This window comes from Phyllostomus hastatus, unplaced genomic scaffold (genome assembly GCF_019186645.2).
Source record: "Phyllostomus hastatus isolate PE091 unplaced genomic scaffold, TTU_PhHast_1.1 phas_scaffold_21, whole genome shotgun sequence".
Lineage (NCBI taxonomy): Eukaryota > Metazoa > Chordata > Mammalia > Chiroptera > Phyllostomidae > Phyllostomus > Phyllostomus hastatus.
Window position 1 is genome coordinate 22,394,381 of NW_025334017.1, and position 18,159 is coordinate 22,412,539.

General features: G+C 34.3%; 1 protein-coding gene across 1 annotated transcript in view; it reads right to left on the minus strand.

Moving 5' to 3' along the window:
* RNF19A (ring finger protein 19A, RBR E3 ubiquitin protein ligase) overlaps positions 1 to 18,159 on the minus strand; it is a 45,637-nt gene that overhangs the window by 13,142 nt on the left and 14,336 nt on the right. The window contains exons 2-3 of the mRNA XM_045861279.1: positions 12,975 to 13,728; positions 2,783 to 2,991 (exon numbers count right to left, since the gene is read on the minus strand). Coding sequence (XP_045717235.1) covers positions 2,783 to 2,991; positions 12,975 to 13,648 — 883 coding nt within the window. The 5' untranslated portion in view covers positions 13,649 to 13,728. The remainder of the gene's footprint in view (positions 1 to 2,782; positions 2,992 to 12,974; positions 13,729 to 18,159) is intronic.

Genomic DNA, 18,159 nt, shown 5'->3' on the forward strand with positions numbered 1-18,159 from the left:
AGATCGATTAAAAATTTCACTATTCACATTATATGTAATATATTTCTCTCAAAATATTCTCAAAATGCAAAAATCCCAAATAAAATTGTTTTACTGATTAGATAGATGGTCAATTAATGAATGCCCCATTCCCCAAGCATCAATTAATCCACATCCTTTATATTACAAAAAGATTTTCCATTCCCACTTAAAGTGTGGCAGAGCTTTTGTCTTTTTTGATTACTATATTTTTATTTACTGTTAAAATATGGGCCATTGTTATGTTAGGAAAAAAACAACACCTAGCTGGTGTGGCTCAGTGGATTGAGCGCTGACCTGTGAACCAAAGGGTCGCTAGTTCAATTCCCAGTCAGGGCACAAGCTGGGGTTGCAGGCCACATCTCCTGTAGGAGGGTGGATGAGAAGCAACCACACACTGATGTTTCTCTCTCTCTCCCTCCCTCCCTCCCTTCCCCTCTCTAAAAATAAATAAATTAAATCTTAAAAAATTATAAAAATGCTATGTTTTCAAAATTTGTTTTAAAACTGCCCCACCCCTACCACATTACCTGTAAGGGCTTACAATAAAATGGTAACAGGGGTGATACTAGTAGGAGATAGAGGTGGGGGTAGAAGTCAATTAAATACATTTTTATGAAGGGGGAAAATATGATAAGTGAAAAATATGTGGTTCCTTTCAAATGTAACTCCAAGTTGTATAAACTCCCTAATAGCTATGAGAGTCTCGTGTACATGCAATGCTGTTATAGTTTAAAGAGAAATACAATCGTAATACAAATTATTAATGTGCCATAGGATTAAGCACACTTTTTTATCTTCAGGTGACTGATTAGAAAGAAATAGCCACCTAATTATTATTATTCTACCATTCAGTACTAAAAGTGAAGCCAATTTTTCAATGTATCATGATAATGGCAGACCAAAAAAATACCAAGATATCTGGAACAATAATAACCATTTTAGATGGTACGTGCCTTTCCTGTTTATTTTCACAAGTCAGTGAGAAGCCAAGTTCAAGTTTTTAATATTTTTATAGATTACATCAAAAGAAACTATCACATAAACATTTGTTCTAAGAGTTTGGATTTTTGGAGCATTATAGATAAAAATGCATGTACTTAAAATGTTCAGAACTATAAGATTTTTGACCATGAAAAAATTCCAAATGAAGTTTGTTTTTTTAAATGACTACTTTGAGAGGCTATATTTATGTAACATATTTATATGTAGTTATCAAAGCATAATACTGCTGAAATAAAGATAAAACTTCCATAGCAACTACCATGAGAAAGATTAACATTCATCTGGATGACTGAATCATAAAGTTTATTTTAAAATTAGTAATACAAGCCATCTCTTAGTCATTTTTTTCCCTTAATGGTGGTCCAGACATATGCAAATCTCTAGCAGGTGACTGGTTTCTCCAAGTTTCCCTAACCTCATACAACCAGAGCACTTACGATGAGCCAGGAAATGTTTCAAACTTATGGACATAAGTGTTATTAGTATGTTCATTTTACAGATGAAGCAAGTAACTTATTTAGTGTCACACAGGGACTAAGTGGAGAAGCTGGGATTCAAATCCAGAGTGCCTGATTCCAGAGTCTGCTCTCTCACTTTATACGTCTGTATGTCCTGTAGCCAACACTAATCCCCACTGAGAGAAGAGGGGACGGAGAGCATTTCGGAGAGGACCACTCGATGGCTACAGCTGACTCTACAAGGAACAGTTTAGGTATAGTCAGGTCCTCTCTGAACCACTTCTGGGCCCATATCTATAAATTATTATTAATATGTTTAAGTTCCACCCCAAATGTTGTGGAAAGGAAATAGAAACAAGTCAATCAGCAATCAAGCATGAAAATTCATGTACATTATATAAAGTGTTAAGTGTTGAATTTAAAGGTTATTTAATTTTAAATGTTCAATTTTAAATTCAACTTTAAATATTGAATAAGTTTTTTTTCTAGTAGTATAAAGTACATAATTATCTCAATACACTGCTGGCAGCAATATAAATTATTTTCTTGACAAATTTCTATATTTTCCAAGTTTTTCCCTTTTATAATCAGTGAGAAAAGTGAGAATTTTTCTAAAGATGATGGAAATTCCAATAAACAATGAAATTTCTATCAATGTACAATAACTTTTAAAATTTTCATTCAAAAAACATTAAGATGTTCATAAAATTGTTTTTAATTTTTGAGATTTATGAGATACATACATTGCTCATATATAGATAGATTCCCCAGATAATTTCTACACTGCCAGCCAAAGACACAAGTTTTTAGTGTCCTGACCACTTAAGGTAAGACTTTGAATCCTTGATCCTGAAATTCAGTGAGATGTCTGTAACTAAAAAAGTATTTCACAAAATATATAGTACTGTTTTAAAACTGTAACTTTGTGATACTAATACAATCAGAAATAATATAAAGGTAACATATTCAAAATTATTTCATTAAAACTATTTATTAGCTTTACATAAAATAGCTTTATAAACATCAGTTTTTGACCATCCTCGGCTATCAGTTAATACTGATATAGAACATCCCAACATATCCCTGCCTTTTTTTGTTATAAAATCTTTCCAATCTCAATACCACTTTCTTCCATAGGAAAGAATGAGGGCTTCTGGAACAGAAATGCTAACACATAAAACACTTTTGAAAAATGAAAGGAGAACAGGTGATAACAGGAACTTAATACTGTATTTTTTACTTAAAGTAACTAGTGTTTGATATTTGTTAAGTATTTTATTGAAAAAGGTAGACACAAGTACCTGCTGCTCCAGACTCCTGGCTGTAACTAATGGATGAAGAACGTATGGTTCTCAGACGTAAACTCTGGGCTCTCTCTTGTCGAGCAGCATCGCAGGTCTGATTGGGGTGCCAAATCTGTTTACAGTGGTAGCAAAACTCCGTTCCACAGCCTTCTCGCCCACAGGTTAATTTTGGACAGCTAGCACATCCGAATGCTATCACAGCATATCTTGAAAGAACAAGAAAAAAAAATTAAAAATGTGATATAAAATGAGTTATTCAGTAAGTAAAAATATTATCCAGCTTAAATGTTATACCTGAAAAAGTTTTCTATTTATGATAGGCAGTCATAAGCCCTAACATTATCTCAATATAAAGATAGGGAAAAAATAAAGTTTACAAATGAAGGCATATAAATGGCTAAAAAGCATAATGAAAGTTCAATTTTAACTTTTAATTTTCAACACTAAGTAGGATACCAAACTGTATGCTCATATAGTACAAATCTTATAAAAATTCTATTAAATTAGTCTTGTGTGCACATAGAAAAACCAGCAGGAAATACACCAAAATCTTAACAGCAGTTTTCTGGTATCAGGGTATTAATTTTCTTTTTTATATATTTATACATTTCTGAGTTTTATAATTATTTGTTATTTTTCAAATCAGAAAGGTAAAAACCTATTTAAAAATATAATGACTACAGACTACTATTGCCTATCAGGTAATGGCAAACTGTGCCAATTCATACTTTGTAATTATCCTGTATTTATGCGTAAACTATACTGAGTGAAAAAAGCCCACCTAAAAATACTGTATATACAGTATACCTGAATATAGTATATACTGTATATTTTTAGCATACCTGAAAATACTGTATATACTGTATAATTCTATTTATATAATATTTTAAAGTGAAGACATTTTAGGAATGGAAAACAGATTAGTAATTGCCAGGGGACAGGGATGAGTGAGGGGGCAGGGCAGAGAGCAGGTAGGAAGAAAGTGTATTTATAAAAGAGCACCATGAAGGGTCTTTGTTGTGATGAAAATGTTCACTACCTTCACTATGGTGATGGGTACACAAACCTACAGGTAGTAAAACAGTATATAGCTAAATATACACACACACAAATAAGTACTGTAAAACTGGGGAACTTTGGATAAGATTGATGGATTGTGTCAATGCCAATATCCTAGTTGTGATATTGTTTTAAAGCTTTGGAAAATGGTGCCATAAAGGCAAACTATGTAAAGGATTCACAAGATTTCCAGAGAATATTTCTTACAACTATACATGAATCTACAATTATCTTAATAAAACTTCTTATATAAAAAATGTCTGGGAGTTTCTGGTTCTTTTTGAAAGAAAAATATACAGATCTTATCTATACATAAGAAGCTTTTGTAAGAATCAACCATTTCATGCTACCTGGAAATTTAGGGGAGTTTTCAGGGTTCTTCTTGTTATTAGCAATAAAATGTAAATAACTGTGCCCTGGCTGGGTAGCTCAGTTGGTTAGAGAGTTGTGCTGATATGCTCTAGTTGCAGGTTAGATCCCTGATCAGGGTCCATATAAGAATCAACTAACAGCCCTGGCTCGTGTGGCTCAGTGCCTTGAGTGCCTGCCTATAAGCCACAGGGTTGCTGGTTCGATTCCCAATCAGGGAACATGTCTCTGTTATGGGACTGGCCTCCAGTAGGGGGTGTGCAAGAGGCAACCACACATCAATGTTTCTCTCCTTTTCTCCCTCCCTTTTTCTCTCTAAAAATAAATAAAATCTTAAAAAAAAAAAAGGAATCAACTAATGAATGCATAAAGTGGGACAACCAATTGATGTTTCTCTCTCTCTCTCTGAAATCAATAAATAAAAAATTTAAATAATTATAACTGAGATTTTTTATTAAATTTATTAAAATTATGTAACCTATAAAATTATGCCAAGTCAGATGGTTTCTCCATTTCTAGACCTGCTGCCCTTTTATTATCTTACCCTTTAAACTTAAATTTTACATCTTAAATTTCACTTTATTTCTGATAGACTGTTTCTACAGTTATTACTGTCAATCATAAATACGTTCAAACACAGCTGAATTAAGGGCAATTTGAATCAACATTGGATAATTTAGTATAGTGTTTCATTTCCCTGAGCTTTAAGATGCCAAGGGTTTATTCAGTGCAGTCTCAATAAAAAGAAAAAAATTTCTAAGACTATATATTTTATTTTCTACCAAGTTATAATCTAATGCAGTCTTTAAAATAGTAATCTCAGGGAAAAGGGCATTCTCTTTAAACCCCTTTTCTATCCTACCTTTTCTTGAAGGAAGGAGGGAAAAGGAGGACAGAACAGGGAAATCTGTGTGTGTGCAGGGAACAATGCTGAGACCCAACTTTTTCTTTTTTTTTGTAAGTCAGTTACAATTTATTAAGATAGACGAAAAGTTTAGGCTACTCAGTCCAAATTCAAGTTCCACCATTTATTACTTGCCTTGTTTTATGTAACCGACATAATCTTCCTACAACTAAGTTTTCCCAAACATAAAACAGGGATTCACAAAAGTTTACTAAGCCTCAGTATCCAACCAAAATGAGCTTCAGCTTTGGCCCTGATCATGAGAAGGCCAAATAAACAAATGACTGCTTCAGGGACATTTCTAGTACCTCTGAACTTGTACTTGATTTATGACCTTGTGATCATGAGTTACTATCATTTCTACATCTGATGACTGTAAAAGGATAATTTATCTAATAGCTTTTCTTTTGCTAAAAATTATTGGGTGTTTACTATGTAAGTGTTCTGTGTTCATTTCATTCAATCCCAAAAATAACTGGTTAGGCACATTATAAAAGGTACCAAGAAATTAAATGTACCTAGCTAGCATTCACATATATTGAAAACAGAATGTTAGGCCTCTTGAACATGAGTTTCACTGTGTGGTGAGCCAAATTTATTTTCCATTGGTTAACAGCTTTCAAATTGTAACAGAGTAAATATAATACAAAATACTTGCGGTAAAGAAAAATTTCAAAAGTCTCTCTGCTATGGTGCATCAACCATAATTGGGAAAAGAACAGGCAAAGCGGAGGATCACAGAGGTAACTGAATAGTACTAATTAACTAAACATTTCTGGCTTAAATAGTACCCAAATCTTGGTTTAGAAGATAGCTCCATTTCCTTCTATGATCCATTATTTAACTCAAGTCTTACTTTCTGTCTCTATGTTACAGCTGAAGATCTCTAGCTACTTGAAATGCTTACATCTACCTACTTAGCAAGAATGGAGGGGTAGGAAGAAAGTGAGAAAGACAGAAATGGACCAAAATAGGGCCATCTTTCCAGAAATATTTTTTCATTGGATTAATAGGTGATCCATAGTAAGAAAACTGAAATGCCTTTCTTTTTGCTATAGTATTTGGTAATTTTTAACACACCAATGTTCAGTATAGTATGCATTATTTTCTGCGTTTGATCATGGTGTCTATTTCCAGGGAACTTCACAGTAGTTGGGTTCCACAACTTACACTATTGACAACATTGGGGAAGTAGGTAGGGATACCAGTTAGAGTGGTATATCCTGCCAAGAGCAAATTCCTTATGAAGCAACAAACTATGCCTAACATGAAATGCAATCTTAAGAAAGATAACAATCCCAATAAAATTTTTAATTAAAAAAATGAGAAATAGCTTTGGCTGGTGTGGCTCAGTGAATTGAGTGCAGGCTTGCAAACCAAAGGGTCGCCAGTTCAATTCCCAATCAGGGCACATACCTGGGTTGTGGGCCATATCCCCAGTAGGGGGCATACAATAGGCAACCACACATTGATGTTTCTCTCCCTCATTCTCCTCATTCTCTCTAAAAGTAAATAAATAAAATCTCTAAAAAAGAGAGAAATAAGGACAAAAGAAGATTATCCAGGTGTTCAAGATAACTTTTCAAAAACACGAAGTTTTAACACAAACTTTAAAGAACAAAAAATATATAATCAGAAATACCAAAAAATTTTTTTAAGATTTTATTTATTTTTAGAGAGAAGGGAAGGGAGAAAGAGAGGAAGAGAAACAATGATGCGTAAGAGATACACTGATCAGTTGCCTCTTGCACATCTGACTGGGGACCTGGCTCGCACACTAGGCATGTGTCCTGACTGGGAATTGAACCGGTGACCTTTGGGGTTGCAAGCTGGCACTGAATCCACTGAGCCACACCAACCAAGTCAGATTTTATATAAAAATTAAGCAGCTCATGTTTCCACTTATAAGAAGCTGCTATTATTTCAGGGGAAAACAAGTGACTTGATTAATATATTTGGGAAAGCCTAGAAAACGTGAGGTTCACCTCCCGATTCCCTTTCAGGATCTGTTTCCCTACAAAAGATGCATTCTATTCTGCTTTCCACTACATGCTGCAGGGAAGGCCTACCATTGTCGAGACAACTGCCCAGACTATTTGGAGAAATCTGTCTAATTTAGGGGTAGAGTGTTAGCAAGCTTTTTTGACTGTATTATCTAAAGCCACATTTTTTAGTCCAATAATAAATGAGAAAGCTGACATGTTATCTGTGTTGTATATAGCAACTTGATTCTGTATATAGCAAGGGTGTGAAGGGAAGAATGTTATTTTTATTGATTGCCTAAAACTGCACCAAAATATCTTAGTATCAGTTAATAATGTTTGGTGTAGCAGTAGTAGATACTGAATTACTTGGTATTAAAATACACCTAGATTAATTTTGTTTTCAATTAAGAAAAAATTAGCGCAAACTCTCAGCTCAAGCTATTAACTCTTAGAATACTTTTATGAATATCTATGCTAACACATGAAATGTATTACTAGTAATAAATTATAATTTCCCGAAACACAATTTAATCATTATGGCTCCCAATAGACAAAACCTGTTGTTTTCTACTCATGTACTTGTTTCCGATCCAGAGAAAATCAAAAGTTGGATTTGTTCTTTGTACAAAACTTCTAAAAGGTCATCTTACAAAACCATTTCCAACATGTCAAATGATAGTAAAGTTATGGCTAAAACCATATAATTCTAAAAATAGTATTTTTTTAGTCCTTCTACCTATGGTCCCATTTTTAAAAATCCATTATGAACTGCATACTCCACCAGAACAGGTTATTATTTAGAGTCATTAAATGTCAGCAAATCACCTTGAAACTACATAAACCTGATTACAGTTGATCACATTGCTTTAAAATGGTTTATTAACTGTTCCTAGAACACATGATTTATGTTAGTGGCATAGAGTCAGATTGGTTCATTCAACAAGTCTATATTGAGTATGGGGTTTACCTGTGGTTACAAAGAAAAACACCTTTTTTTTGCCCTTGAGGAGTTCACAGACATTAAATTATTAATTATATTCGATGTCTTTTGAAAGTTCCCCAGCAAAGTCAGAAGCACTCACATGATAACAGGGGAAATGTGTGCAGGTAGAAGGGCAATCTTGGTCAGTTAAAACATGTGAAGACAGAAACTAAAATGCCAACTATTTGCTATCCACCTAGACAATGTACAAACTAGGCCTCCTGGGCAGAAGATAATCAGATATTTTTGTTGTTGCTGTTGTTTTGCTCATTCATTCATTCATTCACTTACCAATAATTAGACATTTTTATCCAAGACAGGTTCTATGCTTTCCCTGTACACTAGTTTCTCATCCCAATTCTTCTCAGCAATGGCCAGATTTTTCTCTGAACCTCTGTGAAGCTGCATGCTCTAGAAGCAGTCTAGCTAACTTTACCCTGGTTAAACACAGCACACAGGTTTGGCCTCCTAGTCCCCTGTCAAGAGGGGATTTTTAGAGAAATGGTGTTCTTTAAACAAGGTTAATGTGCCCCAGCCCTTAGAAGAGTGGAAAGAGTGTTTGATCAGAAACCCTGAGAGATCTCAAATAGAAACCAGGTCAGGCTTTCAACTCTGAGCTAAGAGCAATATTTCTCAAAGTGTATAAAACTACATGTTTAAGTAAAATTGATGTGAGATAAAGAAAATGATCACACTGAAAAATATAAAAGGAAAAATTCATAATTTCATATTTAGCATTTCTGAAAAAAAAAAGTTTTTCTCTGTATTATACAATGAAAGGGGTTAAATAAATACTACATACATGCTAAGCATTACTATGAAAAACTTCCAAATAGATATATACCAGTATTCCTTATGCCAGATTTAAATAAGTGGATTTTAAATTAAAAATGTCCCGCTGTGTAACCAAAGATTTTAAGTTATAAGAGGGAAGAGATTTTCATCTTTTGTTCATTATTAAATCTCCAGTATCTGGCTCATAGGTATGTTAAATATTTGAATCACTATTTGATTAAAAAATAATAAAAACAAAACTTCAGAAATGAAGATGAGGGATGATAAATAAAAGCTATGAGAACCTTACAATATGCTAGGAATTATGCTAGTAATAACATTAAAGATCTATTTCAAGCCTTATAAGAATATGGTAAGATGAAGTTTCAAAATCAGGTCTGTACATGCTCATGCTAAGTAAAACTAAATTTTAATGAGGGCTTATGAGGTACTCTGTATTTTCAAAGTATACATATAAACTTTATGTTGCTGAGTGACTTTTCCTACATAAAACAATGATAAAACCTTAACATAATCAAGTATAAATAATATGCTCTTACAATCCAAAGAGCCAGCATAAATCAAATATAAATGAAAATACATAAATAAAAGTAATCCCTGAATGCTTTCTTTGTTCTTTGTGGGTAAGACTACTGACAACCACCAGAACCAAAAAGTAAATTATAGCCAGCCCTGGCTGGGTAGCTCAGTTGGTTAGAGCATTGCCCCAATATGCCAGGGTTGGAGGTTTGATCCTTGGTCAGGGCACATACAAGAATCAACCAATGAATGCATAAATACATAGACAACAAAATCGATGTTTCTCCCTCCCTCTCCTCCTCTCCCTTCCTCCGTGTCTCTAAAGTAAATAGATAAAAATTTTAAAAATTTATAGTCAAATTAATCAAGGTCAATTCTTTGTTAAACTTACATAACTACCAAATGGTTGTTTTCATAATAACAGAATCATTAAAGTAGGTGTTTATATTATATTATATTATATTATTATACTTGAGTTAACAATTTTTTATCCTCACCCAAGGACATGCTTATTCATTTGAGAGAGAGAGAAAGGGAGGCAGAGACAGACGGAGAGAAACACCAATAGGTCGCCTTGACTGGGAATGAACCTGGAACCCAGGCACGTGCCCTGACTGGGAATCAAACCCCACAACCTTCTGGTTCATGGCATGACTCTCCAACCAACTGAGCTACACTGGCCAGGGCTTTAGTTAACATTTTAGTTATCCTCTCCAAAATATTTCGAATACTAAGCTTTTTACTTTTTAACAATGAAGTCTCCATGAGAAAAAATGTGTAAAAATATCCCAAACTAGGAGTTTATGAATAATATAAAAATTTACTGATGCCCTGACTGGTGTGGCTCAGTGGATTGAGCGTTGGCTTGCAAATCAAAAGGTCACCAGTTAAATTCCTGGTCAGGGCACATGCCTGAGTTGTGGGCCAGGTCCCCAGGTGGAGGCTTATGAGAGGCAACCATTTGATGTTTCTCTCCCTCTTTTTCTCCCTCCCTTCCCCTCAAAAAATAAAATAAAATCTTTTAAAAAAATTTACTGAGAAATGTCATATATACAAAAGGATTCATAAAGAATAATAAAACCAATATCCCTGCATCTGCCTCACAAGTTCAGAACAGTATCAATAGGGCAATCATAATTCACAACCTAAACTGGAACACTTGAGAAAGAAAAGTAATGCTACTGAAAATGACACCAGCACAATAAGCATGAACTCAAACTATACTGCCTAAGTCAGAACCTATGGTCACCTTGTTTATCAGTGGCTGGGGAAATTCCTTGATGTCCTGTCACATCCTTCTCTTCTCAAGAGGTAACCATGAAACTAAATGTATCTATCCATTTCACTGTCAATGAGCATGTTTTTTGCTTGTTTGTTTGCTATTGTGATCATTCTTAAACATGGCTCCAAACGAGGTGTCTTCTGGTACACAAGAAAAGAGTTTCTCGAAGATATTTAACTGGGAGTGGATCTTCTAAGTTATAGGGTAAATGTGTGTTAAATTTTAGTAAATGTGTTAGTAGGTGAGCTATATTCATCTATATTTTCTTTCAGTTACTTTTTTCCTTTTATTTATGTAACTTACCTCTGTAATCCATTTTGATTTTGTTCCAATGTGTTATGTGTGGCAACAATCTAATTTTTCCCTTCATATAACTAATTTCACAATTTTATATGGTGAATAATCAATCCTTTCCCAGTTGGTTTAGCATGCTTCCCCTAAATGTCAAGTTCTTATATAAACTAGAATCTGTGTCAGCCCTACCTACTGTTTTCTACTAGGTTGGCAGTGTTAATATTATCTGCTACGATGACATGATCGATCGACCCAGCACCAGAGAACACACCTATTTACTGACCAGAGAGGCTGTGCCCCTGGATTTATTGTCTCCATCTCTTCTGGACACAGGTACTGAGGCTTAAGTCTCCTTTTAATTTGTCCCATCATTTTCAGACTTTTTAAAAGAAGCTATTAAATGCTTAAAGAAACTTGTCAAGCACCTCTTACCCTGGGGTTCCATAAAAGATCATTAAAAAACTAGATAAAGAACAATTATGTAGGCATGTTTCTCACTATTTGAATTCTCACTTTGTAAGAGTATTTCCTACAATTTGCAAATAGCTTTTTTTAAACCTAAAATTTGCCCTCCAATTTGTAATCTACTCTAATGAATGTGCACACTGCACCAGTGAAAACGTCCTGAGTTCCACGGAATGGAGTGTGATACCGTTGCATCTAAGCTGTTCCTCTGACACAACACTGCCTGGTGCTCCAGTGATTTGTTCAAGGTATTATCATTATGCCTATTTTCTTCACATCTTTTTTTTTTTGAGAGTTTACTTCTTCATGGGTCCCACAATTTGCTTCTGCTATACACCTCAAAGCGCAGCCGACCTTGGCTCAGTTTAGATAGTATCGTTAACAATTATTTTGTTATTTATGTTATAGTACAAGCTCCCTGCAGTTATAAGGACAGCATAACTCAAATTTGATATTGAACAGTATCTCTGAGTCCTTCACAGAACTAACAAATTTATAAAATATTACATAATTAGGTAACACTTTTAATGCTTTACATTACACAGAAATTCCTTGTGGATAGTTAAGTACTAGTGATACCTGGGAAAACTGGTTGGGATTTGCACAGGCTGAAAACATGATCACTTTTCTCATTTAAAATTACAGCTACAATCTGAAAATCTGCTACCCAATACGCTTTTTATAGTGAATTTGATTCAGACAATGAGCCCTGAAATTGTCATTTGACAAATTCACATTCCAGCCTTGTCTCTCAGATTATACACAGATGATCTTGGAAATTCTGGGTTTTCCCAAACTCTTACTTAAAGATAATCTCTGGTTTATTAATGGTATGCTAAATCACATGCAGTGTTTATGCTTCATTATTCTTGAGGAACATTATGAAGAGTTCTTCATTGTGCTAACAACTATGCATAGTAAATGCTCTATCAGTAGGGGCTGCTGTTAACATAATAATTGAATATATAAACAAAATTATTTTATTTAAATGTTGGTAAAATGGTATTTGTAATTTGAAAACTTGAGGCAAATGAAATATATAACCTCCAGATCTTGAGACTAGCAAATACTTATGCACCCCAACATAACACATCATACTGTGATGCATATTAAGGTACCTTTCAAAAGGGTTATTTCAATTTAATAACCCCAAAACAAACAAAAATGATCCTCCCCAAAACAAACAAAACCCCTGATATTTACATCTATTATGCCAAAATAAAAATTCTCCAAATGGCTAGGGAAAATCACTTTTGCCCAGAACTAGACCTGCACTCTACCGTCTTAGCCTTTTCCTCTGATAAAAAAGTGCTTAGGTGAATATGTAATGCAGAGACAATATAAAAATGAGTAAGATAAGTTTCCTGCCTTTAACACCAAACTCTGCCTGACACACCATATGCACTCAATATATATTTGTCTATTGAATGGATTACCTGACATGCTAAGATTTTTCTTTTGCATAAAAGTTGTCATAATTCTTATTTATCCACAGAGAAAAAAATTAACTGAAGAAAAATCTAAGAAACTCTTACCCACAGTCTGGAGCTGGACACCACCTGCAATCAGGATCTGCAACAAGCCACCGTCTAAGCATAAATTCTTCATATTTTTCCATCAACACATCATCACTTAATATCAAGCGAATATCATGAGGATTAAACCGTTCAGTACATTCTGGGCAACTGATATTAACTCTACTTTCAGAAATTTCTATCCTTAGATATTGTCGTAAACAATCCACACAAGATCTATGATGACAAGTCATTATCTCAGGAAACCTGTCTTTAGAATGCCGCAAAAGGCACAAAGGGCACTCTATAAAGTCTCCAACTTGTTTGCTGATGGAAGATAATCCATTGTCAGAGGAGGTATTTGTAGAAAAAATGGAGTTCTTATCAGTACACATTTCAGAATGTATACTTTCAATACTCGCAATTCCATCCACCCCGCCATTTAGCTCCCTTGATTTACGTTTGTTATCCTTTTTCCTCCGAAACAGAGAGCCTATTGAAATTCTTCTTTTTTTAGGTGCCTTTTTGACTGAAGGCAAGCTCACAGATGAAGCAGAAGACTGAAGATCTCGATCTGAACCCATTTGCTGATGTAAACTCATGTCTAAAATGCTCATTAGAAGTGAGTCAGGGTCTGTGTTTACACACAGACCTTCATTATATTTAAAGATAAAACTTATTTCTTGTTCTTGCATTCAGATTAAGTCATGACGTTGGTTCCTTCAGAGAATTCTTGAGAGAGTTTGATTTACAGAAGACCGTTATCATGGATGTTCTGGGGGAAAAAAAAAGATCATTTAATTGTATATTCTTGGTCTGCATGTTTTTAAAGTAAACTCACAAATTCACTGGGAAATTTCAAACATTCTTAATTATTCGATTTTTTTTAAGTAAGGCCAATTTATTGAGTATTTAACAAGAGACTATAAAACCAGTGCTAAAATAACAAGGACATTCTTTAATCTTAAAAGACTCTAGATTTGAGCTGAATTTACCACAGTTAAAATCTTCTACAAAATTTTTAGCATATCACCCAGATCGCAACAATTCCCCACTGCCTTTAGTAGTTTTTTATTAATTGATAATAAAATGTACATGAACAGAGAACTAAGTACAATTTACATAATCTTGAAGAATAATGTATGTGTGCAGGGGAGTACCCTTACACTGCCAGATATAACAACTTATTATAAAATTACAGTAATTAAGAAGACAGTGTGGTATATCACAAGGACAGGCACAGAAACCAATGGAACAGAACATAGTCTTGATAAAAAATCCCACACATATATGGACACTGTATTTATTTCAAAGGTGACATTGCTGAACACTAAAAATAGCTTTTTCAAAAATTAGACAAATACAACGTAATACTGCTTTACTGATTACCATCTGAGAAAAGGAACTTGACCTATAACTCACCCATACATAAAATTCAATTCCAGATGATTTATAGTTCTAAATGTGATCAGTAACCTCATAAAACTTCTAGGATTCAATACAAGAGAATATTCTAATAGAAAGATTTCCTAAACAGAACATACAAAAGTACTTACCATAAAAAAAAGACTGGTAATTTGACTACAATAAAACCAAGAATCAGGCTTAAAGGAGAGATGTCATTTGCCACATATAACTAATAAGAACCAGTATCCAGAATATGGAAAGAACAGTTATAAATCAATAAGACAAAGCAGACAATCCTATAGAAAAATGGGCAAGGGACTTAATAGGCATTTCACAAAAGGATGTGGAAAAGTACTCAACATCATTTGTCGTCAGGGAAATACACATTAAAGCTATACTGAGAAAACACTACACACCCAGCAAAGGATGGCTAAAATTCAGGCTGACATTTCCAAATATTAGCAAAGATGTGGACTGCTGGTGAGAGTATAAAATGGCACAACTACTTTGGAAAACTGTTTAACAATATCTACCAAGTTAGAACATATACATACTCTATTACCCATTTATACTTCTTTCTATAAATGAGAACACAAGAAATAAATGCACATGTGCATCTAAGATATACCTAACAATATTCATAGCAGCATTAGTGATAAGAAGCCAAAATACTGAACACAACCCAAATTCCCATCAATAGAATATATTCACAACTTGGTAGAGTAGAAGCAATGAAAATGAACAAAGTACTGCTACACACAAAACAAGAATGAATCTCACACAAAAGAATGTGTTGATATAATTCCATTTACATAAAGTTCAAAAACAAGCAGAACTATTCTATGATGCTACAAGTCAAGGCTGTAGTTACCTTTTGCAGGGAAGCACAAAGGGTACTTTGACCTGTGTAGTGGTTACAAAGGTATGATCACTTTGTGATAAAACATAGACCTATAAACTCATGATTAACACACTCTTCTGGATGATTGTTATACTACAGTTAAAGGTAAAAAACAACAACCCAAAAACAGCTTCTAATATCCACACATATTCTTGAGAAAGTCATATTGATTTCCCAAAATCTAGAAAAAAATTTCACTCAGGCAATCTTTATTCATGCCCATCAGTTCATGCTTTCCCATTATTTGCAGTATTCTTCCTTGATTGTGAGGAAAATTCCTATATTTTCTTCTTTATATATGTCTTTATTTCCTCTTGCATCTCAAAATGCTTTCTGTACTCCAGGGTTTTATATATATCTATATATCTCTCTCTATATCTATATAGGACAAGGTCCCTGAGATAGATTCTGTTCTACATAGAACAGAATTGTGGGGGAATTTATCACGGGGACCTTGTCCTAAGAGTTTATTATTTAAAATATAAAACCAGTGGCACTTAATCAGTATCACCTGAAGTATTTTTTGTAATACGTACTTTTAGAAATGTGACAGCCATAAAATCTATTATCCAAATTAAAACCTTGTGCTTTTAATATTTAAACCAGGATAACAGGAGCAAATTGGAACATATGGTTATCCTACTTAGGAAATCTTTCTAAAATGTGCACATACACAAATGCGCCTCAAAAGAAAACAAATTTGAATACTAAAAATTTAGTATTTGTGTATGGTAAAAAATACTATAAAGTAGAAAGGCATGTCCCGGCTGGTGTGGCTCAGTGGACTGAGTGATGACCTGCAAAACAAATGGTCGCAGGTTCGATTCCCAGGCAGGGCACATGCCTGGGTTGCAGGCTAGGTCCCCAGAGTGGGCAGGGGTGTGTGCACAAGGCAACCACATATTGATGGTTCCCTTCCTCACTTTCTCCCTCTGCCTAAAAACAAACAAACAAACAAAAAAACAAATAAATATATCTTAAAAAATAAAGTAGAAAGACATATTAGGAAAGACATGATATATTAGGGAAACATGAACAACAACGAACAAACTTCCTCACTACACAAATAATTTATTTTATTTTTATTTTTAAAAAGATTTTATTTATTTTTAGAGAGAGGGAAAGGAAGGGAGAAAGAGAGGGAGACAAACATTAATGTGTGGTTGCCTCTTGCACACGCCTTACAGGGGAGTAAAGAGAGGGGGCACATGGCCTGCAACCCAGGCTTGTGCCCTAACTAGGAATCGAACCAGTGGCCCTTTGGGCTGGCATTCAATTCACTGAGCCACACGAGCCAGGGCTACAAATAATTTTTACACAATAAGTAAAAGACATACAACCTAATAGCAGAATGAGCAAAAATACAAAGAGAGTTTGGAGGAAAAGAATTACAAAAATTATAAGGTAGGAAACAGTGTTCAACAATAATCACTGCCAGAGAAATGAACATTCAAACATTAGATACCATCTTTGTGCACATTCACTAGATTGACGAAGGTTGTTAAGGGTTGGTCAGTGTGTACTGAAAGAAGCATTTCACACATTATTGGGAGAGGTGCAAATCAGCACAATTTTGGGGAAGCCAATTAGACATTATCTATTAAACTTCAAAACAGAAATGTTCTCTAACCAGCAATCCTACATGTAAAATTTATCCTCCAGAAAATATAAGGACACAGGTGTGCAAAGACATATTGTGCAAGGAAATTCACTGAGGCCTAGTTGGCAGAAGCAAACAAACAAAACAAGACAAAACCAAAACAAAAGGAGACCCTCACAAAACCTGGAAATAACTTGTGTCCAATAGGTAAAAATAAATGAACCAACCACGATTTGTGTGTAATGATATGAAAAGATCTCACTATGCAGTTCTGAGTGAACAATAATAATCGCAAAATAGTATGAACCATTTGTGGAAAAAACACACCCACACAGGCTTACATATGCACACAATTTCTAGAAAAATGTTAAAAGAACATTAACAATGGTTACCTGAGGGAGAACAATCTTTAGTACTCACTTTCTGCCTTCTGCACAGTTTAAGATGGAATCATGAGCATCTATTACTGATAGTTTAAAAAAACAACCCTAACTGAACCTCACAAACAACAAAAAAAATATTCTGCCCTAAAACTACCTAACCAAAATGAGGATGGGGTCTATATAGCTTGTGTACTTTGGAAATGTTCTTCAGTAATTTAGTTGCAAACTCTGGTTAAGAACCAGTAATACTAAAGATAGTTTGCTATATATTCTCACTTAAAACAAAATTCTATAGGCTTTGCCTCCAAACCAAAGCTCCCTGTTTTTCATTACTTTAGGTACTAAAAATAAAAGTTCCATTAAAAACAACTCAGTTTATAGTCACTGTCAGCCTACAGGGTTATGTAAGGTACCACTTAACAACCTATGGTTGAGAGATGATAAGAGAGACTTATAAAAAGAAATCCATGTAACTTAATAATAACCTTCTGTAAAAATAATACATGAAGGTGTCTATAAGCATGTGACTGAAAAGTACTGTGAATGCCTCAATCAAGGAGACTTTGGGCTAATTTCAGAGTTGAAATCTAGCCCGCATTTGCTAAACCCTGAGGTTATCACCATAAACAAGATACACATGATCTTTATCCTCAATGTGACATGTCTGGAGAAGAAACATGTATTATAAAACCAATAATTATAAATACATATACATAAATTTCTGTCTCTGTTACTACAGCCACTGAAAATAGCTGAGTCAACTTTTACCAAATTTAGAGGGACTCTTTAAGACATTAAGACAAATAATAGGCTAACACAAAATTCGCCTTAAAAAGGAAGCCATCCTGAAAATCACCCGAAGCAAGACTAACAAGATTACACACAGCAGAGACAGAAGATATATCAATATCTCAT